Genomic DNA, 22,645 nt, shown 5'->3' on the forward strand with positions numbered 1-22,645 from the left:
GCCCTCCCGCTCGCGCCTAACGCGGCGGGAGCCGTCACGTGACCCGGCGGGGCAGCCCGGGAGGAGGGAAGTAGGATCCCGGTGTCCGGCGGGTCCCGGCGATGCGGTGGTGGCTGTTGTGGCTGCTCAGCGCCGCCGCCTGCTGCTGCTGGGGCCTCGCCGCGGGCAAGACGCTGCGGGGCGGCTTCGCCAGCGCCGCCGCCCGCCGGGAGCCGTGGCAGCCCGTGGCGCGCTTCCAGTTCTACGGTGAGTGCCCCGAAGGCAGGAGAGCGGCTGTGCTGTCCTGGAGCGGGGCCGGTGGGGAAGCGGGCGGCTGTGAGGAGCCGCTGGGGCGCGGGGGAACCGGTGTCGGCCGGAGGGTCCGCGGCGGGGGAGCGCGGTCAGCCCTGCAGCTCTCCGTCCTTCCCTACTTCTTTCCCTTGCAATCTCCTTCCCTCTTTCCCTCCGCCGGGATGTGGAAAATGTCCGGTCCGGTGTCCGGGCAGCGCCGGAGCGGGGCTGGGATCCCGGCCAGCAGCAGGAGGCGGCCCCGGGTGCGAGAGTTGGCAGCAGCCCCGCGCTGTGGGTCACGGAGGGGAGCGGCGCCGCGCCTCCCTTCGCTCCCCGCAGCCCGTGCGGGCACTCCCGGCCCGGTGTCCGGGCGAGCAGAGGCGTTCACCCTGCGACACGCATCGCTCCTTCCCTCTTGGAACTCCACCAAATGGCAGAGGTGCCTACCGTGGCTGGGACCGGTCTCTGCGTGGTCCATGGTGACACCGTGCATCAGGGTGGAAAATTCTCATCTGGTTAATCCCCATGGCTTTTCTTACCCGTGTTAAAAACTCTTTGTTGGTAATAATTTCTGACTGTTAGTCAGTAATTACTTAGTAATTATTCCCGACTATAATCCTGCTGGAAGAGAGCCTGAGCGGTGGTCTACCGTGCTTCCTAGAGAAGTTTTACTGTACAGAAAAAACCGCGTGTAACCGTGACAAGTGCCACGTCCAGCAAGGCTGTGCTGGTCAGCCTGCTTTTCCAATGTGCTCAGCATTTCGGTAGCTTAGGCTGTTTTTCTTTCCCATTGAGCTTCATGGCAGAACAGTTCTGCAGAGTCCTTCAAAATCTAACGGGATGCAGGAAACGTGATATAAGCAAAATAGAGTTGGGGCGTGACCTTCCAGCACTGAATGAGAAATTATGGATAGGGTGGAGATAGCTTGTGAAGTGGCTTGAAAGCAGTTAATTATCACTGCCCTAGAAGAAGTGCTCTAAATAGATCTGAAGGGGAAAAGTGCACTGTTTAAATCTAAGAAAATATTTCAAAAATTCAAGCTGAGTGGTGTAGGTGTTCAGGTATAATTCTGTAAATTGATGTTGCGTATTTGCATTGGAATACTTCTCTTTCTGTGTGATTACTAACAACTGTTTTGGATCTTAGTGATGCTTTCTTTAGAGTCTTTTGTTATTATTTAAAAGTCTTGGCTAAACTGTAGTCCATACCCCATTTTACTGATTTTTCTTCTCCACTAAATTCTGCCTTTTAATCTAGGATACTCCTAGGTTAAAGAAGTCTGTGGCAGTGTATGAAAGAAATTATGAAAACAACTCTTAGGAATGTGGAATTACTCTGGCAAGATAAATTTTGTCAAATGAGCGAGTTCTAAAATACTAAAATATTTCTGCCTGTCAAGATGCAGCCTATAGTGTCAGGACAAGAGGGAATGGTTTCAGACTGAAAGAAAGTAGGTTCAGATTGGATATTAGGAAAAAATATTTATAGTGAGGGTGGTGAGGCAGTGGAAGAGGTTGCTTAGAGATGTTGTGGACTCTCCATAACTGGAAGTTTTTATGGACAGGCTGGATGGGGCTTTGAGCAGCCTGGTCTAGTGGAAAGCATCCCTGTCCACAGCGAGGGGGGGTTGTAAACTAAGTGGCCTTCCAACCCAGGCCATTCTGCCATTCTATGAGTCTGCAGACAGACTGACACATTAGAGGACACTCTTGAAGTTTGTTTTTCTTTGCATCAATTTGACATCTGTCATCTATGATTAAGTATTTTAGCTCTAATCCATCCCTAACATGAAAGTCCATTCACATAAGTTCTTCTGGTGTTAGGCTTAAGAGCTATCCTATGATGGTCATGGTCATGTCACAGAGGTCATGAAATACTAGACTTTTAACTAGTGTTAGTAGTTACTGTCCTTAACTTGAAAACAATAAAGTTTGGGGTGAGAGGGGGGGGAAGGAAAAAAACATTATCTAGAAGTCTGTTTAAAAAAAAAAAGGAGGAGGGAAGGCTGTTTGTAGTAGAGAAGTTTAATGACACTTGGGCTATGGTGAAGGTTTGTTTAAGTACCATCATAGAGAATTGTGCATTCACTGGTTTCTTAATGAGAGACATAAAAATTGCTTCTGAAAGACCATCAATTCTTTTACTTGGAAGTAGTGGTAAAAAATTAATGATAATGTGAAGCTGTATTATAGCTACTTATTAAAAAAATCTGTGCCACACTGTCTTTTGGCTTGTAACTGACATCAAGACAGAATAGTTGACTTTGTTTTTTAAATATCAAGGTGATCGTGCTGTTCTGTGTGTCAGAGTCAAGAATATAGCAGTAGCTGTGGCAAAAGCAGCTAGACTTCACCTCTTTAAAGCACAGGAATGGCAGAAGCTGGAGAACAGTGTCCAAGATCACAGCTGTACAGAGAAGTTCTCTAAAGCTCAGCTGACAAGTGAGTTGCTGCTTTTTTCCTCCTTATGGGGTTACTGGTGTACTTAGAATTCTGTTATCTATGTTTAGAATATTCATTATGGTGAATTTGGGCTTTGTATCAACTGGGACTTTGGCCTTCTGCAATTAAAAATGCTACAAGGAAGTAAAATTTCTTTCTTCGTATTACTTCAGAAGACTTTGCAAGTTATGATTTAATATGCTGCTGGAAAATGAAATCCATGGCAAACAGTGGATTTAGCCAAACTTTATGACCAGCTCCAGTTCAGTCTTTCACATGTTCACAACTCAGGGTACATACATGGCTGAAGTTTTAATTTGCTCATTCAGTACCGAGCTTTTTTTTTTTTTTAGCTCCATATGGAGTAAATGTCTTTATTTTTTTCTTTTAATCGCATATTTTACATAAAATACATTATATTTGGCATGTGAGAGAATTTGCAAAGAATACCATTGTACTGAGAACATGAAGAACTAAAGAATCTGAATGTTTGGGACAGTCAAACTTTTGACTTGTTTGTTTGAGTTGTGACTTGACTTGTAACTTTCATTGCAGTGGAATGAAAAACAAATTAGAGGCAAAGTGATGGAATCTGCTGCAGTTGCCTCTGAACTTCTGAGGCAAATGTTTGTAAGGTGGGAGTGTTTAGCCCAAGTACAAAGTAAAAGGGTAGTTTAGTACCTATAAATCTTTTCTTTTACTGCCTCATAAGAAGTCTTCTCTGCAAAAATTAATCTGCATCATTCTGCCTTACTTTATAATTTGCCTCTATTATAACTTAATGCTATTTCACCTTTACTTTTATAACTTGGTATTTGTCACTGAATCTTGCATTCTACTGTTTTTAGTATTTGAACTGAGAGTTATACCAGTATAGAATATGTAGATTGTCTTTTTGTCCCTTGTTTACAAAGGAACATTTCTCACTTGTCAGGAGGCTCCTGTTCTCCAGTTCCATGGAAATGGCATTTTTCAAAGCGGAGAAAACAAAAATAAAATTACATTTTCATGATAGCACAAATTTGTCATGCTTTGATGTACAAAACATGTTAGAAAAATTTTAATACAGTATCAAAGATGAGCTAATCAGAATAAAACTTAAATTGAGTGCCCATCTAAATGTGGAAGAACTGTACAACACTGAAGCATTGAGTTATGTAATTAGAAGGCAGACTGAAATAATAATTTTTTGTACCATTTGTTGATTGTAATGGTACTTAAAGCATAAATTTTCCTTTAAGAAATTAAAATAGTATTAGAAGCTTCATTCAAATGTGTTTTAAGTGACTTCAGTTTCTTTTTAAACTACATTTGCACATTTCCTTTGTGCAGTCAGAGTCCCAAGAGTAACAGATTGATCTCCTGTAGCATTTGTCATAATGAAACTTTACACAGATGTCACTTCTGGGGATGTGGTTTCCTTACACTTCATCAGAGCTGCACAAAAGTGCTGCTGGAATAACTGACAGTTGGTCTGTTGTTCCTGACTGTCCTAGCAGTGTACTCACTGTTTTCTGCTCTGTTACGTGGTGTTTGACCACAGGGTGAGTTGGATCTCTTTGCTGATCTTGGGCAAAATCAGTTGCTTTTTTACCTCTGAGTCAGCTTACAGATTTGAGAGGAAACTGATTAAACACAGTCTGTGTGATCCTTACTCTTGGTGCAAATAACAGTGTCAGAACCCAGTGAGAGATGACATAGGGAGTAAAGCCACTCCTGTCAGCTGTGGTTTGCCTTTCATTTGGACTAAGTACCATATGAAATACTAGTTTCCATGTCATCCAGATCTATACCTCATGACAGTTGCTGCAAGGACACATACAGTACAATTCCTTCTGGATCCCAATGTTGTTCAGTTAAGAGAACAGAAAATAACTTCTTGTAGTTGAAACATGTTTATTGGAATTACATAGAAGTTTTTCACAGGTAGGTTTCAAGTTAGAAATTTGTTCTAAGTTTTGTCTACAAAATACTTTGGGAAAACGAGTTTGTATGTTTGCAGCTCTTTTATTTAGAAAGGCCTTTCATAAAAAAATGTGTTTTGTGGGGTTTTTAATGAAATTTTTCTTCATCCTTAGCCATTGTCATCTTTACGTATTAAGGTGAATTATTCTGTTGTTGTTATTTCTCCTGCAGAGAAATTACTGAGCTGATTAGCACTCGAGTTCAGTAGTCAGTGTGACAGTGCTTGCATTTCTTGCAGTTTCAGCCAAACATGGACAGCCACTGGTTTCACTTGCATCAGGAGTTTGTTTTGAAGAGACTGTGCTTGGTTAATTGTTGTTTTTAGGCAAAAATAGTGCTAAGATAGCAAGAAAATGAAACATAGGTATCTTACGTAGTTGTTTTTAAATGTAATCTGATTTGAAATATGCAGTTGAGTTACACAATGGTTTCAGCTCTTAAGTAATGATTCAAATTCAGTATGTTACAGTTTGGGGAAGATCCTGTGTACTAATACTGATTTGCACCTTTAAAGCATGCGTGGTGTTCTTTACTGTGCTCACATGCAGCTCTTCGTGTTTGGTGCTCTAAATCTCTTTGAAGACTGAGTCAAACAAATTTCACAAAGCTATTTTTCATGCTGCAGAAGTATCTGGTGGGTAGTACAGAATAGCTAATCCTGTCAGTACAGAACTAGAGGATGGAAATGTGCAAGCAAAGGAGACAGCTTGCAATTCCTGGCTTCTGGAGGGAAGGAAGGAGCCCTCCCAGCAGAGCTGCAAGGTGGGATGCAGTGTCCTCACCAACCCTTACCCACACCTACTTGAAAGCAAAGCTGAAGTTGGAGGGCTGGTCTCTGGTGTTATGGATAGTTTTCAAAACAGTCTGTTTTCTACTGTGTATAGTTTATAACCTGTATATGATGCTTTGGATTTAAGTTTTGTCTTTGTTCCAAGATGTATTTTCTAAAACCAAACTAATCAAGTATTTACCCCTATTTTTGTGGTTTTTGTTTTCTTCCAAAGTGACTGTGAACCACACAGAGCAAAATCTGACAGTGTCCCAGATTCCTTATCCGGAAACATGGTATGTGTTTTATGTAGACAAGTTTACCTGCGAGGAGAATTATTCTGAATCCGAGGATATTCAGTTTGAAATGGTCTTACTAAACCCAGATGCAGAAGGGAATCCATTAGATCACTTTAGCGCAGGGGAATCTGGTAAGACTTTTTTTCTTAAAATTAGATTTGTAAGTTAAGGATCTGATTACTCAAATCAGTACTTTTACTGTGCTTGGAAAAGTATGGGGAATAGATAGCAGAGCCTCTTGTATTTTGTATTCTGTTTTTGTACAAAGAGTACATTTGTGTTCATTTTCTGTCGTCAGAAAAATCCTTTCCTTTCCCTAGATTGACTTTTCAAAACTTTCCTAACTAGAAGTGTAGATGCACAAGGAAAGTCAACGTTAGTCTGCTGATAGGTATTTTGGACACGTTGAAATTGTAATCTTCCGATTGAATATGATCTTAATACCTGATTTTGATTAATTGGTAAAATTCATTAACTGTGTGAAACCTGATTCTGTGCAGCAAGAGTACATACACGATAAAACCTTTTGCCAGTACAATTTCAGTTCACTGTTTAGATCTTTGTAAGTGTCTTAGTCACAGGATGTAGATAAGGTTTGTCAGGCCTGCTTTTGTTATAATTAAGAAATGTAATTTTAAATCTTTAAACATTCAAAGAAAAACTCAAGACAGCAACTAAGGAAGTGCCTACATAATATTGTATGCTTTGGACAATCCAACCTAATGTATTCTTGGTTGCAGTGAGTAGCATTTGATGAGGCTCTGGGAGGCCTCATCAACCTGGGTCCCTCACCTGGGTCTTTTGTGAAGGATGGGCCCTGTGGGCTTAGTCTGCCTTCCTATACAGAGTCAACCTGAATATGCCCAGGATGAGCCTAATTGCTGTGCTCACAGTCAAATGTCCTGCTGCCACTTGTGGTCTCAAGAGAATATAGTGGGGGAAAAAGGCAGCTCGGTTTTTGAAAGACAGAAAATATTCACTGGACTATTTAGCAGAATCTGCAAGAAAGTGGTACATTAATATCTGGATTTCAAGGCTCATAATCAGACTTAACCTCTCTCTTTAATTTCTCAAGTTCTACAAACTTGCCAGTTTTTATTTGGTGAATTTGGTTTTCAGAAGTGAATTCTAGGTTAATTTACTTACTCTCAAAGAGGAGTAATAGCTAAAGGAGTAATTGCTAATCAAGGTGCAAAGCAGCTGCACGGTGTCATATGGCCCACCAAAGTGATGTAGAGACCTCCTACAGAGACTTCTCAGCTCTGTATTAATTTTATAGGAAGACTGAGCACTTGAAGGCAGAACTCTGAATAGCTTAGGTGCTGAGTAAGGAGGTGTGTAAATGACCTGGATGTATGTATTTAGATCTAACAAGTAGGAGGCAAGGTGACCTGTACATGCCATGCCTTTCAGAGTTGCAGAGGAACACCTCTGTTGATTCAGAATTAAAACCTTCATCATTGCCATCAGTCCTGAAGCTACATACGCTGGTCTACTTTCAAAGAGGCAAACAGCATTACATCTCTTTCTCTCTGTTTTTAAATTTAATTTTTAATGCATCTCTGGGAAATAATCTTTGCCATTTTTCCCATAGAAACTTAGAATGAGAAGGTATCAGGGAGAAGATCCAGCTTTATTTCTTGTTTATTTCATGCAGCCATCTAAAAATTACATAGTTGCACAAGTTTTTAGTTAGGTCTTCCTTCAACTGAGTTACTTTAGGCTGTGGCCTCGCACAGGACATCTCAAAAATTGAATTAATAACAAGGAAAGCATGCGAAAGAACTTGAGGATAATTGAGAGAATTAGAATCTAGGATTTCTAAAAGCAGCTGAACAGGTAGCATCTTGAAGAGCTTTTAAGTAAGATATTTCAAATAATGTTTTACTTTGTCAGCTAGGTTCCTTGAAAGTCAGGAACCTTTGAGGAGACAGGTTGAAAATTGTATTTTTATCGTTGGTTTTCAATGTAGCTTTCTATTAACCCCTTTTAGTCTCAAACCAATAACCTACACTCTGTCTATGGTTGGAAGGAGCATTCTATCATAAATGCTTAGTGTTTGTTAAAAGCTAGTTGATTTTCCTGAAGAGTTTTCCTAGGGTTCTCACTCATCATGGTGATAAATAACTTTTACCTACCAAGTCCTTGCAAACTTCAGTGTGTATCTTTTGAAGCAGAAAGAAAGATTTGATCTAAACCATGTGCTTTTGTCATTGATAAGTAATGCTTATGTATTGGTGTACAAGAGAAGCTGAGTGGACTGGAAGTTTTAAGACTCTTTATGTCCCTATGTTCTTTTTATCTCATTTTCCTGTATGTATGTCCAAAATGCTTAATTTCAGTCACAGAAGCTATAATAATGCTAGCTACTATTCAGAACTTACCCAGTTCTAATATTTTTCAGCTCATATATTGATACGTGTATACTTGCTCTTCCCAGTCTCTGGGTGGAGCTGGCTGGAAGCTTTTAGCTTTTACCAGAGTTATTTTGCTGCTGGAGAAAAAGCTATTTTTTTATTTTTTTTTTAAGAATCTGATTCTATAGCCACCACTAAATTCCAAGGAAGGTTAGAGAGAGAAAACAAGTTTTCTGTGAGAAATGTTTTTTACCTTTTTGCTTGCATCTCACTGGCTTTGACCCTTTGGGAGTTCTTGATAGGTTGCAAAGCATAGGGACAATAGAAAATATTTCCAGGATCCGCGTCTTAAAGGGAGCATTTTACCAGTCTACTGCCAGACTGAAAATTAAAGGACTTCTGTTTTATAAATAATCATAATAATAAATATAATAATAAATAAAATAAATCTGGGGAATATTTTTTAGACAACCACCAAAAAAATGCATTCTAAGGACTAATTACTGTTTTCTGCACTTCTTTATCTATTAAAGTTTTTGGACTTGATCGGCTGTGCTTCTTGAGAAGCTTTATGCAGAGGAAGGGTGACACCCAGTGGTTAAAAAGATTAAATAGAAGTCTGTCTGGGGTTTCTCTCACCTCGGATTGTGCCTTTACAGAATGAAACAAATAAGCAAAAAGAGCTCAAAATTAGTCATTTAGCAAATATATTTCTGACCAAATGAGCTACAACTGTTTCGTGTCTATCAAGAAACTATGTCTCACTTTAGTCTGGTAATTGCTGCAAACCTCTCTGCTCAGGAGAGGTGTTGCTGATTAAAAACATTTTGTCAGATCAAATAATAATCGGTTCTCTCATAAAATTCTCCAATTTTCTTGGATTGAAGTGACCAGGATTTAGACATTTTATGTGTACTACCACGATTGCTAAGAATTTCCCAATTATTGTATTAAAAAACAACCTGCTGTCTTGGTTTGTGATTTTTTTTTTTGGTGTTTTTTTTTTTGTTTTTTTTTTTTGTTTTGTTTTTTTTTTTTTGTTTGTTTTTTTTTTTTTTTGTTTTGTTTTTTGTTATTAACTGCTAGTAACAATGTTTCTTTGTAAAACTAAGCTGTATCTTTTTTTGCCCACAGGATTACATGAATTCTTTTTCCTGCTTGTCCTAGCATACTTCATAACTGCTTGCATATATGCACAATCCCTGTGGCAAACAATCAGGAAGCGTGGACCTATGCATGGTGTATTAAAGGTGTTGACAATTTCATTACTGTTGCAGGCTGGTTCAGCTGTTGCCAACTACCTGCATTTCTCAAGGTACTTATGCTCCTTTTCTGCTTTCAGTCTTTAGACTTGAACAAGGTGTTATTATTAAGTTCATTATTTGCCTGGGAGGTATAGTGACAAAACATAGGACTGACTTTTGAACTGTATCATTGCCTAAATGGACTTGTGAGAGAGAACACCCATTTAAGACACACCTACTTAAAAATACAATCTTTCTATTCTTTTTTTCAGTTATTCTAGAGATGGGATAGGAGCTCCTTTTATGGGAAGTCTGGCAGAATGTGAGTAGGCCTGTCTCCTGTTTCTTACATACTCCTACCCATGAATCTGTATAATACATTAGCAAATGCTGTTGCTGGGCTATACTGTGATCCTGGATCACATAATTGGATTTTTAATATAAAATACTAAAAATTCCTCCCCCAGAAAAAAATGCTTTATGTGTGTACAATAACTGTATTTCAGGTTATGCATCTGTGATATTGTTTAGAATTTTTCAAAGGATTTTTTTTTGTCTCAAGATTCCTTGCTACAAACACTTAAAAACGTGACTATCACCTGAGCATGTTTTTCAATAGATGGAAGAGTTTTGTGGAGTTAGATCTAGAAAGCCAAGCGTTTTAGGAAACTTAGTCATATCTTATAGAATTTGACATTTCACTAACAAATGTAACAATTTTTAAATGGATTAGTATTTTACAGCACAAATTTTATGATTAGCATGATGCAAAAAATGCTTATGTGGAGGTTTGATAGTAACAGAATTGTTCTCCACTCTGTATAGATGTTGCTCACTGGAACTAAATTCCTATAGCATACCCTTCCAAAATGCACTAACTTAATCTTGTTCCATTCTTCATTCTCTGTTGCTGTTGGGTAGTTTGGGTTTTTTTCCTGCACTTCACATTTTAAGAATTGGGAGTTCATTCCAAGCAAATACATTTCCTTTTGACTGGCTTGAAGCACCCCAAGAAAGTAGCAATGCAGTGTGATAGTGTTGGGGTGTAACAGCCTGTACAGAGAAATATTTCCCTTTGTAGCGTTCATTTAGAAGGCTGCAGTTGGAATTATCAACCTCTTGATGGCACCTGGCACCACAATAATTGCCTCTTTCTTGTTTTAATCTTTTGAGCTGGCAGCTCCTTGCAGCCACTCCAGCACATGTTATTAAACTTTCCTTCTCATCTCATGAAATAAAATGGAAAATATGGAGGTAGTCATAACTCTGCCCCAGTGTTAACTGCCCAGAACTTCGGAGAGAATAGCTTCATGTTAGATTTTTTTTTTTGTGTATATGTTGTAGTCAAAAAGCCCACTTTGATTATGTTTGCTTATCTAAATAAATATTATTTCTTTGAATCAGTAGCTGAATTTCTTAAATTTGGCTATGAGAGTTTTCCCTTTCTTACTCTCCCTGAAGTTGGTGGCTTCCAAAACAGTGAAAGAGCCAAAGTAATAGAAATGTGGAAAGCTTCAGTGGCAACTACAATTCTGAAGAATGGTTGATGACAAGTAATATAGTTTGAAAGGGAAAGATGATACCATTTTTCTTAAATGGCAACAGAAATCTGAGTTAAAATTAAATGTCAAAATTTGTATTAATTGCAGTGTGGCCAGAAAATCTTTCTAAAAACCTGTTCAGATACTGTCTCAAGCAGTTTTTCTTTTCCTAGTACGATTCAGTTTTACCATGAATAAAGAGCTGATCCTCAGTCTAATTAACCACCTAACCTAATCGCATACATCACACATAAATAATGCTGGCACTCAGAAGCATTGCAAATGGTGTCCTTTTTACTTTTGGCAAGAATAAAATGTGAAAAGTCAAAGACTGTTTGTTTTTATGTCTGTTGAATAGTCAAAAAAGATGAACTGTGGTGAAATCAGACTGTTACGGTATCTGCTCAGTATTGTGACTTTACACTGACCCTGAATATTATGGGATCATCGAACTCTTTAAAATCATTCTCACATTTCTGGCAAAATGTATGGGATGTCAAAGATTAAAGCTTGTTGTTGATTTTTGTCTTACACGAATTTATGTGGGAATCCACTTGAATTGTTACCACACTGAAGCAGAGCAGTATCTATATCCGTGATATGATTGAGAGATGATGTCTGGCTATACCTTATAGGGCAGGTTATCTTAAGGAGTGACAGAAGAGAAAATGCTCGCTGGAACACACACTATTATTCAGTCATTTTTCTAGTTTGGATTTGTGACACTGGTTTGGCATGTCTTTAGTTCATATAGCAATTCTTTTTCCAGTGGGTACTGTCTCTTGATAAGGTAGAATTGGAAAATAATTCCATGATCACTTTTTTTTGCCCAAAATCAGTGCTGGTTGATTTTATTAAAGAATTATCAAGTTTATATTTACTAAAAGGTCTTGGCAGATCTTAAACAGCAAAGGTGTCTTAGTATATTAACAAGCATTTAAGCATGTAAACTCTGAGAAAAAGAAACATATCCCAGGAATTGCATTTTTATGTCTGTTTTATACCCTTATTTTGCTAGTATTTCTGCGTGTCGGGAAGTATTGGAGATGATCTCCTTTTGACACACTTCTCTTGTGTCCATATTAGTTTCTGTACCGTGGCAACACTTTCTGTGCCACTATTGTTAGTAAATGTGGTATTTACCTTTTTTAATACAATCCAGTTGTATAAAAGTAGAGCTTTGGTTTATTTTTTTGTGACAGAAATATTATTCTTGTATCCGATAGTGTAAGTGAAAATTACCAACAAGGAACAAATTTAATTGAATTAAGATATTAATGATGTGAAAAAGAAAGCATTGCTGTGTGTAGTACCCAATCTCTGGTTTTTGAACCAAATTTGGCATTTACATAGTGTAAGAATCAGTTTTCCTTTTACATCTCTGCTACGCCAGTACAATCAGTCAGATCCCAACACCAACTTTAAAATCACTCATCAAGTCAAAAACGTACCAAATCTAAAACTAACAATCACTCAGAAAGAAATCTTCAGGTTTTTCTACTGTCAGTAATGCTGCAGCAAGGCTACAAATAAAGGTTTTAATGTATTCTAGCTTAAAGTTTTCTTTATTCTGATGCAGCTTCAAACGCTAGTTTGAGACACTGATTAAGAATGCAACTTTATGGAGTATGTATTAATTGTTCCCAAACAGAGGTAAAAATGGGCATAGCAAAATGAGGCAAAGGTACTTTGCATTTAATAAAATGAAATACAGACAAGTTGTTGATCTAAATGAAGTTTGTGTTAGAGTTATTCATTATATTTTCCCCTTTGAGTATCTCAGAGTGGAATTTGTCCTATATACTTGTGCTTTCTTCTGGAAGCTACTACATCCTCAAGACAAAGTGCAATTAATTCAAAGTACAATATAGCTATCTGATTTTTGAACAAAAGTTCTACAGAGCAGAGAAAAGAGTTCATTTCATCATGTTGCATATTTGCACTATGATTAACATACATATGATTTTAGTTCTTTAGCATTTATAAGTCTATTTATGTAGATGGACTCCTGAGCCCAGACTACTCTGACACAAGAATGAGATTTGGAAAGACATGACACTGTTCCCATGTTCATGCATAACTGCAGGAAAGCTGATAGTGATCTATTTGGTCACTGAAAACTCCACAAAATAGCCGCATTTTGTGGCAAAGCAACCTCATTAATCTAACTCATCAAAATTAAAAGGTGATACAGAGGCATAAGCGTCCATCCTTCATTTACAGGTATATAGAACATTTCTCTGTGATATAGGAAAAAAACCAAAGCTTTGTTTTTGTTGTAATTTTATTCATTTTTCCTTTGTTTTTCAATAGTGTGTGACATAATCTCACAGATACAAATGCTGTATTTATTGTTGAGTCTGTGCATGGGTTGGACAATAGGCAGAATGAAGAAATCTCATGGCAGACCTCTTCAGTGGGATTCCAGTCCAGCATCTACTGGCATTGCTATAGTAGTTGTTGTTACACAGGTTTGTATTTCATATTCATTCTTACACTGAAGTACACAGCTGCTATTAAGTAGGACAGAACTGTGAACCAAATAATTTCAATATTTTAATTTTATGAGGGAGGGAGTATCAAGACTGGAAAAAAGCCCACAGCATAATGTGCACCCAGTATGTCTAATAGGTAACACCACCTTCTCTTTACTTAACAATTTAAGATGTAGCTCCACAGTTTTTGTCTAGCAGTAAAACCACTTAAGAAGTTCCCACAGTTTTCCAAACTCCTGATTGTGCCAACTCTTTGTAGCATTGTACAGTGAACCAGATTAGTGGAACAACCTAAACTGAAAAAGGGAAAAAAAAATTCTTTTCACAGTCACTTTATTGATCTGATTTGTAATGTGGTCCTATAAATAGTTGTAATCAGTACAACTGAGGCACTGTGAATTACATTATGCAGGTTGACAGCCAGCAGCATGGGAGGAAAGACAAGAAAAGCTGCTGTGACAGTCTTTGTCATGAAAAAAAGGAAATAATCAGTGCCCTCCTTTTGGAAGCACTCAAATAGAATGTCTAATGGTCCTTGCAATCAATATAAGGAAGAGAATTCTTGAAAGGTTCATGTGCAGGATTGGTCTTGCAAATATACAAATGGTCTGACACATAATTTCATTCAAATATTTTCCATTAGTATAAATTAGAACGTTAAGTAATCCAGTAACTTAAAAGTAAATTGTAATGGAAATCATTCAACCCTGGTGGTGCCTTTTGTAAACAAATTTTTTTAAATCACATCATGAAGACAAGAGAATCTGAAAACCATTGAGAAAGAGAAGAACAGGGAGAAACTGGAGACAGTAATGAGGAAGAAATTATACTGAAGATTTTTGTGCCATTTGGGTAGTATCTGTAATTAGTGCTGCTTCTAAACTGAGTAAGTGGACTCCTAGAACATTAAGAATAGCTGGGAGCTGGCATTCTTGCTAGTTAAGAATATAAACCAAAGGCTGTTTAGGTCAATGCGACTGTTGAAATTTAAAGATGGGTATCAAAGTAAGGTGGAATGAACCTATCCAGCACCAGAAGTTTTACATGCTGGTAGTAAAGAAGACTTCTAAAGTATTTAATGTCATTCATGCCTCTCCACTTGTGCATATGTATGGGTGTTTTAGTACTCTGCCACTTGGGACTGGAAAGTTTTTCATTGTTGTTTCCTTTTACTATACATAGAAAAGACACTCAGTATAAATCAGTTTGATCTTTTGGTTGTTATTAATGGTAAAAGGGGGGCAGGCATCATACATGTGAGCTGCTTCCCCCAGGACTCCTTACACATCTTTTGGCTGTTGGAGCAGCACTGGAGCATTAGCACAAAGTTGTCTATCTTACTTAGCACCAGTAAGGCACAGCTCTACCACACCTCCTGGTACCATTGAGAATGTCAGGTTTGGCAGGAGTCTTGTAGGGACACATTATGGATATTGGAATATGTCATTGCCTAAGTGGCTTTGCACCGCCATATCAGTATCTGCTGTCGCACACGAAGAGTATTTCTTCTGGAGAGAATATTTTCCATCTCATGGTTCAGTACATATGAAATACACCTTCTGCTAGATTTGTTCTCCTTGCTACAGAGTGCAGCTGTTGGGCTCAGGGAAACAGGATTCAGACTGTATCACCTGTGTCAAAGGTGGTGAGTTGAAGAGTTCATCTCTGGATTAGTCGATTGTTCACTGGTCTGTCTAGATTGACATGGGTGTTTGACCTGCTGTAAACAATTGATAGCTTTTAATGGGTAAAAACGTAGCATAATCTTTTTCCTGTTCTGATCTTTCCCAGAGATTCTTATGGGAAGCAACTTCCTCCTATGCCAGAGATTAGACAGACTTTGCCTGGATAATCAGAGATGTTCTGAGCACCTGCTGAGGAGGCTGCTGGAGTCTCTGTGCGTTAACCTAATGCAGCAGATAGAGATTGCACCGTGTTAGTTTTATTGACGTTCTCCCATACCTGTCCTCGTCCCATCTTCAGGGAAGTCAAGAAAGTGGACAGCTTGAGAAAACATGTTATTCTTCAACTTAAATGCAGTTTTTACTGGCAAGCTGTCTGAGCCTGTTTGCCTATTACCAGTTCAAACTACTCAGCAAATTTTCAGGAGTTCTTTTCCTCTCTGTACTGATGCTATGGACTTTTTTCCTTTTTTGTTCTTTCAGAAACCATAGCAATTTCCTAGGCTGTGTTTATGGGTTGCCTTCAGTGTTGGGTGGACACAGCCTCCTAGTCAGCAAATGTCTTGTGGTCTTTGCAGCTGCATAGAGGTAACATCTCAAAGGAGGGACAAGTCTTTTAGCATCATTTAGCATCTCCCTTTGCCTTAACTTGTTCTTTATTTCAGCCACAGAGCAAAAGATTCCCAGGTTGCTGTGCAGTCATAAAAAATTCTGCTTTCTGCTGCTGAGGCACAAACCTTGTACAAAACTTAGTTGATGGCAGGCCCTTCCCATCATATAGACCAGAGCAGTTCCAGCTTTCAGGGCTGACCAGACTGGAGGCAGTGATTCTGGAAAGATAGCTCATTACTCTGAACCTCATCAAGATGGCATAAAGTCTTACTGTTAGAACGTCACCCTACACAGGGTGTGCTCAAAATGAGCTCTACCTCTGACCTTAGATCTAAGCCATTTTTTGCTGTACTGGCATTGTGTGACATCAGATAACTGAGTACTAGATATAGTTAGAAACAACTAGTTTGCCTTGCTGCGCCTTCTCATTTCCCTTTTGCTTTCCCCTTCCCCTTGCGTCTCAGGGGTGATCTGTCCCATGAGAACCTGTCTTTGCTGGAGATGGGTATGTTATCTTGGCTTGTCATAAAGTCAGTGTTGGCATCATGAAGGGAAGGAGGTGTTCTACCATAATTGTTTCCTCATGACATAAAGGAAGGGTGTCTGGTTCTTCTTCATATGGATATTGAGGTTCAGCTTGTATATCTAGAACATCAGGATGATATCCGTGGCCATCGTTCCTCTAGTATTTGAAGAGGAAGGCAAGTACTGGGCAGTGGTTGGTGTCCAGGATCAGGGTTATATACAGATAAAGTCAGGCATTCTAAACAGTGTATTATGTAAACAAGGAGATGGTCATTCTCTTTCACCTTAAGAGGAAGCAGTTGTGACTTTGATGTTGGTCATAGCATAGTGTGTGAGCTCTTTAGCTTCCTCTCTCATCCAGTTCTTTTGTCTACAGCCTAAGTACAGTTGTTGTTCTGGATAACCATTTGAATTGTTCCCCCCTGATTTCTTATCCGAACTCAAACATAGTTCTCCTCAATACCAGCAATAGATGTCTCTGATGTCTACTTCAGCAGGTTGTTGTCTGGTGTTTTTAAGTTTGTTCCTGATAATGCAGCTAAGTGAGCTGATACTTGCCCTTCTGTGGTCAAAGTAAGGGACTTTAATGTTCCTTGATTTCTCAAACTTTTAAGGTTTTTTTTTTTTTTTATATTTCACAACTAAAGAGATTTTAATTCTAACACCATGCTTGTCTATGAAAGTTCTTCATTGAGAACGGATTGTCTAATCCGTTTTTACCTAGAAACACTCAATAGCACACATTTCTTCTATAGAATCCTGCTTTTCTCAGGTGAGTGAGAACAGCCCCAGCTGGTAGTAAGGGCAATGATACATGTACTTTGTCCAAGTTTACACAGTATTACACTGACAGTTCCATCTCTGCCTCTAAAGCATCTGCCTTCTGCTTATTTTGGAATAATCTAATGAAGCTGAAGGAAACTGGACTTCTCTGATCTCACATTCCAGTTGATCAAAGGCTGTATATGGTGACAGATGTTGTGTTGTTTACATTCTTTAAAGGGCTGGTCCAGAACACACTCTGCTGTCAGACACTATTATCCTATGAGGATTTGGGCTTTGTTCTCATGATTCCTTTACTCCAGCTCTTTGTCATCTTGCCATGAAAGTGGCTTCCTTCTTTGCTGTTATTCTTGGTGTAGACTAAGAAAAATTTAGGCCTTCACAAGCTTTGGTTTTTAAGGTAAGGTAGATCCCAGTGATATTTTCTTCATAGAGTAATATCACATTCTGTCTCCATCAGCCTACATGGCTTCCCCCCAGATGCTTGCTTGAGTCAGGAAGATTCTATACATAGGTTCAGGGGGTCTTTTATTTTCTCAAGCAAAATACGTACAGTCCAGGGAAGTTAAATATTTTGGCTATTCCCAAATGTTAATATCAAAAGGGAAAATGCTCACAAGACTGCAGTTATTCTGTAACTGGTAGAACCCTTCGTTGTCTGAGCATGTTCTAACTGGACTGAAATAACTTCTGTGACAGGAATTCATCCATTTCATGCCAAAACTAGTGCTGTAGACACAATGTTACCAAACACTGTGCTGTTTCTCAGGGATTCCAGAGCAGTTCAGTCTTACTTCAGTCTTACTCTTTGACAGAATTCTCCATCAAGCCACTTGATCATTTGAAGATGTTTGCTTGAAATTACTCTTTTTCTGAGCGTTGCGGTGAAAACATTTGAAGCCTGTCAGTCAGATTGTGTGCTAGTAGTCAGGGATGTTGAAGACACACATACTTTACATCTGTCCCTCTCCCATTATTCCATTTTCTGTCCAGGTGGTTGAGGAGTGACTGAAGTGACAGTAGCTGAGAAATGAGAGGGCTGTGTCCCCCCTAGGTAAGGGGAGGAGGAAAGCTGGAAAGTACTCTGAGGATATTCTAAGCAAAAATTATTCTAATACTCAACCAGTGAGACTCAAGGCCACCCACCTTTGGAAGGCACAGGTGGATTACACAACTTTTTAAAAGTTAATATTAGTAATCTTTTTTGTCTTTATGTAGTGAGAAAGCCTTTGAATGTATTCAGAAAGGAATCTGACTAATTTATATTTCTAAATTGAGCCATACAATGTCTGCTTCTGAAGACCTTCAGAGCTACTTCACTCATAAATCAAATTTGCCTACCTTTCTTCAGAAAGCCTACTTTATTAGGCACCAGAAGCCTCAGTGCAAGTTAGATATGTGCAGTAGGTGGACTATATTCCAGTGCATATTCAAGTTCTAAAATGCTATTCAGCTGCTACACAATGCTCTGAGAGTCAAAACTTTTGTCTACTCCATTTTATGATGTTAACAGTCCCGAAGTCTTGAAAAGGTGTTCTTCATCAAGACACAGGGTTTTTCTATGCATCTGGTTGGCTCCTGCCTTCTTCTCAACTTCTTCTCAATTTAAGATTCAGAAACCAGGCACTTGTTAGTCAGTTTTTCTTTTGAGAATATCAATATTGTTTCTCACAGTACTCCCAGAAAATTGGGAGTTGTACGGGAGATGGATACAATGCTGGGAGTTAAGGAAGGGGTTACTGTCTTTTATGTAGTTGTCTGGAGTGCTCGGCCAGATGTTGGAATGGCATTTGGAACCTGTGACACTCCCTTTTCTAGACCCTAGGAGGTTTCTGAGCCAGGTGCTTGCACAGTCAGGCTCGCTCTCAGTTTCTGACCTAGCTGATGTTGAATTCTTTTCTCCACAATGGCACAGCTTCAATAGAAGGGGTGGAGAGTGGCCCACCCAAGAACACCCTATAGCCTGGCAGTTGCAGCAGTCTCTAAGGAGGTGGGAGATGTGAATTGGATATCCTTTAGGCAAAGAAGGGAATTGTGGGAGATCCAAGTTCAACCTGGGTGAATGCTTGAGCCTTAAGGCTATTGTATAAAAGGGGCAGCAGCACCACCCTCTTACTTCCCCATCTTTGAAAAGAAAAGTGAATCCTGTTAGGATTTTGAAAGAAAAGGCGTAGTCGCCTGCCTTTGAAACAAGCTTTACAGGTTGTGGATCACAAGTGAAAGGAGACACCTCCCTGTAGCTCTGTGAAATAATTTCAGTGGTCTTCCTGCAGAGTAGGACGAGTGTGCTGGTGATTATTTCAGATTTTTTTTCTAAGGTGCTACATTCCATCTATCCAAATTAGGGGAAACTTTAACTTGTCCAGCCTTCTAAAAGTTACAGAGTCCAAGAAGTGGGACTCTGTTCCTGCCAGTTGCTGTTGCAGTAATAGGTTACAGCAGAAAGCATTTCAGACTAGGGTTTGTTAGATTTTTTTTTTTTTCTTAGCATGGCAGTCCCTAACAAGTAAAGTGGAGCATTATCAGATAACTTCATCTGTGGTGGGAAGGTTAGTTGAGAGTTAGTGTAACCTGGTTTACTCTAAGTGCACTTTGCTGTTGTTCTTTTTCAGAGCTTTTTGTTGATTTGGGAGCAGTTTGAAGATACAAATCACCACAGCTACCATTCACACCATGGCTTGGCGAGCGGGCTGCTCATCGGCCTCAGAGTCTGCCTAGCACTGTCCCTGGCTGCTGGGCTGCACCAGATTATCACAGTGGAGAGAAGCACGCTGAAAAGGGAGTTCTATATCACCTTTGCCAAAGTATGGGTTACATCAAGCAAACTGATCCCTTCTTCTGTAAATATAATTGTGGTATGCAGTTGACTGAAGCACTAAACTCTTTCCCTCCATAAGAAAGTTAAGGTGTCTGATTTGATTACATTGCACCCTGTCATCATACTCTGAGTAGGCATTTTAATTTGACAAGGGCTATAGAGCTTTTTAAAACAGAAATCCCACCTTTCATTGTGTGGTTTTCGTTATGTTGATTGAAAATTAAACAATGGGTTCATAAAATAGACAGAAATGTAAATGTAATTCCTGTAACTGTCATCTCTTTCTTCTAAGCTGGCATGTAGTCATTTTACAACTTATACTCTTCTCTTTTAGGCCTGCATTCTCTGGTTTCTGTGCCACCCATGTCTTGCAACCATTGCTGTAATATTCAGAGAATATCAAAGAGAAAAGGTATGTACAGGCAAGATAAAAGAGATGAAATTTGAATAGTAGTTGTTCTTCATGTTTAATGTTTGTTAGCAAACTCATGCTCTTAGGCTGTTAATCCTATGACCCCAAAGCAACTTGAAAAGTCTTAGTCACACAGCTCTCATTGATGCTAATGTGAGTCATATTTTACAAAGGCATACAGGGCTCAAATCATCTAAGGGTAATCATTTCTAGGTTAAGGGAGGGAGAGGGGGAGATTGTTAAGTCAAAGGAAAATGTGGAGGGGGTGTTTTGTTTTATTGTTTGCTTGTTTGCTTTTAATTAAAAACAGCTTGGGGATTCTTTTAACAAAGGGAGTAGAAAGATAAATCAGTGGATTTTTTGTTGTTGTTTGCTTTTTAGTCTTCATCCTTTAAAAGCTTTATGTGGCTAAATAGGTCAGGGAACCTGTAGCTGAACTGTGTTCTTTAGAGCAAGAAGTCTGTCCAAATATGTTGTTTGGTTTGTAAGCTCTAAACAGTTAAAAAGAAAGGTGGACTCACAGAGTTTCTCGGTTGCTTAAATGCATTGGGAATTGGAGAACTCTGTATTGGAGCCTGCCATGTTCAGATGAGGTGCACCACTATTCTCAGGTGATTGACTACCTCATTCCAGCATAGGGTTTGCTTCTTTTCTTTATGCTTATAGCCATCTGTGCATTTGTATGCAAATGTATTCAGAAAATGAGCTTTTATTTGTGTAGAGGATATGTAAGGGAAAGAAAAATTATTTATTAAATATAAATAATAAATTAAATACTGTGTTTGATTTACAAAAAAAAAAAAAGAAATCTAGGCAGAAAAACATTGATTCCTCTAGAGTTACTAATGAAGAGACTTTTTGTTTTCTTGATGAAAACATCCTCAGGGCAACAGGACAGTCTCTAGAGGCAGGACCAGTAAAGCAGTATTTTTGCAGTATTTTGAGATTTTGATTGTACTAAAGGAAGACTACAATTTCTCTGCTCTTTCATTTGAGTAACTTGAGCCATTATGTGCAGCTGCAGTTCCTACAGTATGATAATTCAGCTGTTTGCTTCTTCAAATGCACCTGAATAAAAAATGCAGTCAATAAATATATTTATTTAAGAAAAACATGTATTTTAAAGGACTGTCTGTACATAAACTGAAGACTTGTGCTTTTTCAGAAACAAGTTACACCTTTAGGCATTTGATAAATACAGCCTTACACAGCTTTTACAGATGAAGATACTTGAATGAAAGAGACCTGGCTAAGTGAGTTTGATAAAGCACTATCCTCAGCTCCATGACTATGCTAGTGCAAAGTGTTTCCAAGCTTTCTTTTTTTATTTTCACCCCCCACTCTGTTTGTTGTAAGAATAGAATATCTAAATATCACCTCTGCTTATGAAACTGCATGGGTGGTGAATTGCAAGTCTGAAATTCCCCAGAACAGAGACTGCCAGAAGGGTTATGTGACTTGCCCAGGGCTATCTACTGATTTAAAAACACCCAGGTGTGAGAGTCTGATTCCTGGACTTAAAATGCACGTTCAAATCTTTTTTACCTGCAGCAGTATTAGAAGGTTTAGAGTTAAACCTCAAGCACTCGTGCTGATAGTATTGTATCTTGTTTAGTGAGAAGATTTTTTTACTTACTATTTTTTTTCTCTTTTTTTTCTTGTCTCTAGATTATTACCATAGGTGTTATCCTCTGTCAGTCCATCTCCATGGTTATCCTCTACAGACTTTTTCTATCTCATAGTCTATATTGGGAAGTATCTTCACTGTCATCAGTGACATTACCACTAACAGTATCCTCTGGACATAAAAATCGACATCACTTCTGAGATGTTTAGGAAGAATGTATTATGTGATAAATGTGCAATAATGACTTGAAAATACAGGTATTTTTGTCACAAGTGTATGAGACATTGATTTCATTGGAAAACTGAGTGATAATATCAAAGCACTTCACAGACCTTTGGTCTGACAAGATTCTAGATTAATGTGTTAAAAATACTGTGGAGTGTAATTTGAAGAGTTTTATAGATACTGTTTAACAAGTGGTGCTGAGCTGTATCACAGAAGAGTACAATAAATCTTTTCTCTCCAGTTCCTGGAGACCAAAAATGCCCTTACTTTGTGTCAATACTAGGTTTGAAGGTCTTATAAAATGCAGTTCTTAAAACATCTACATGCTCAAACAAGTTTAAAATAGGCCAGTTGTGAAATTGGTGTGATGCATAAGGATGAGTACAAGGAATTTTTTATTTTCATGCTTTAGAGAAAATGCATTTTATATATCAGTGTGAAAGATGGGGAAAGAAAGGAGGGAGAAAAATCTAGAAAACATATGTAAAATGTTCACAACTGACTGCAAGAAACTTTCCTTTATCATGGATGTAAAAGAAAAGCCTTTTTTGCATCTAATGTTCATACTGGTTAAAATTC

The 22,645-nt window shown here is 38.7% G+C and overlaps 1 protein-coding gene across 1 annotated transcript; it reads left to right on the forward strand.

Annotated features, from left to right (window-relative positions):
• Positions 1–101: 101 nt before the first annotated feature.
• On the forward strand, positions 102–22,113 carry GPR180 (G protein-coupled receptor 180). The gene is made up of 9 exons (XM_062514815.1): positions 102–246; positions 2,554–2,712; positions 5,682–5,876; positions 9,237–9,417; positions 9,619–9,668; positions 13,201–13,358; positions 19,597–19,788; positions 20,137–20,214; positions 21,883–22,113. Exons 1-9 carry the CDS (start codon positions 102–104, stop codon positions 22,039–22,041), a joined length of 1,317 nt encoding a protein of 438 aa, XP_062370799.1. The 3' UTR covers positions 22,042–22,113.
• The last annotated feature ends 532 nt before the right edge of the window (positions 22,114–22,645 follow it).

This window comes from Cinclus cinclus, chromosome 2 (assembly GCF_963662255.1).
Source record: "Cinclus cinclus chromosome 2, bCinCin1.1, whole genome shotgun sequence".
Taxonomy (NCBI): Eukaryota; Metazoa; Chordata; class Aves; order Passeriformes; family Cinclidae; genus Cinclus; species Cinclus cinclus.

What these genes read in the sequence shown, in the direction of transcription:
- GPR180 (XM_062514815.1), top strand. Translation starts at nt 102, where the DNA reads ATGCGGTGGTGGCTGTTGTGGCTGCTCAGCGCCGCCGCCTGCTGCTGC. An exon ending in TATGGGAAGTCTGGCAGAAT is followed by an intron (nt 9,669 to 13,200) that starts GTGAGTAGGCCT and finishes GTTTTTCAATAG; the next exon opens with TGTGTGACATAATCTCACAG. An exon ending in GAGAATATCAAAGAGAAAAG is followed by an intron (nt 20,215 to 21,882) that starts GTATGTACAGGC and finishes TCTTGTCTCTAG; the next exon opens with ATTATTACCATAGGTGTTAT.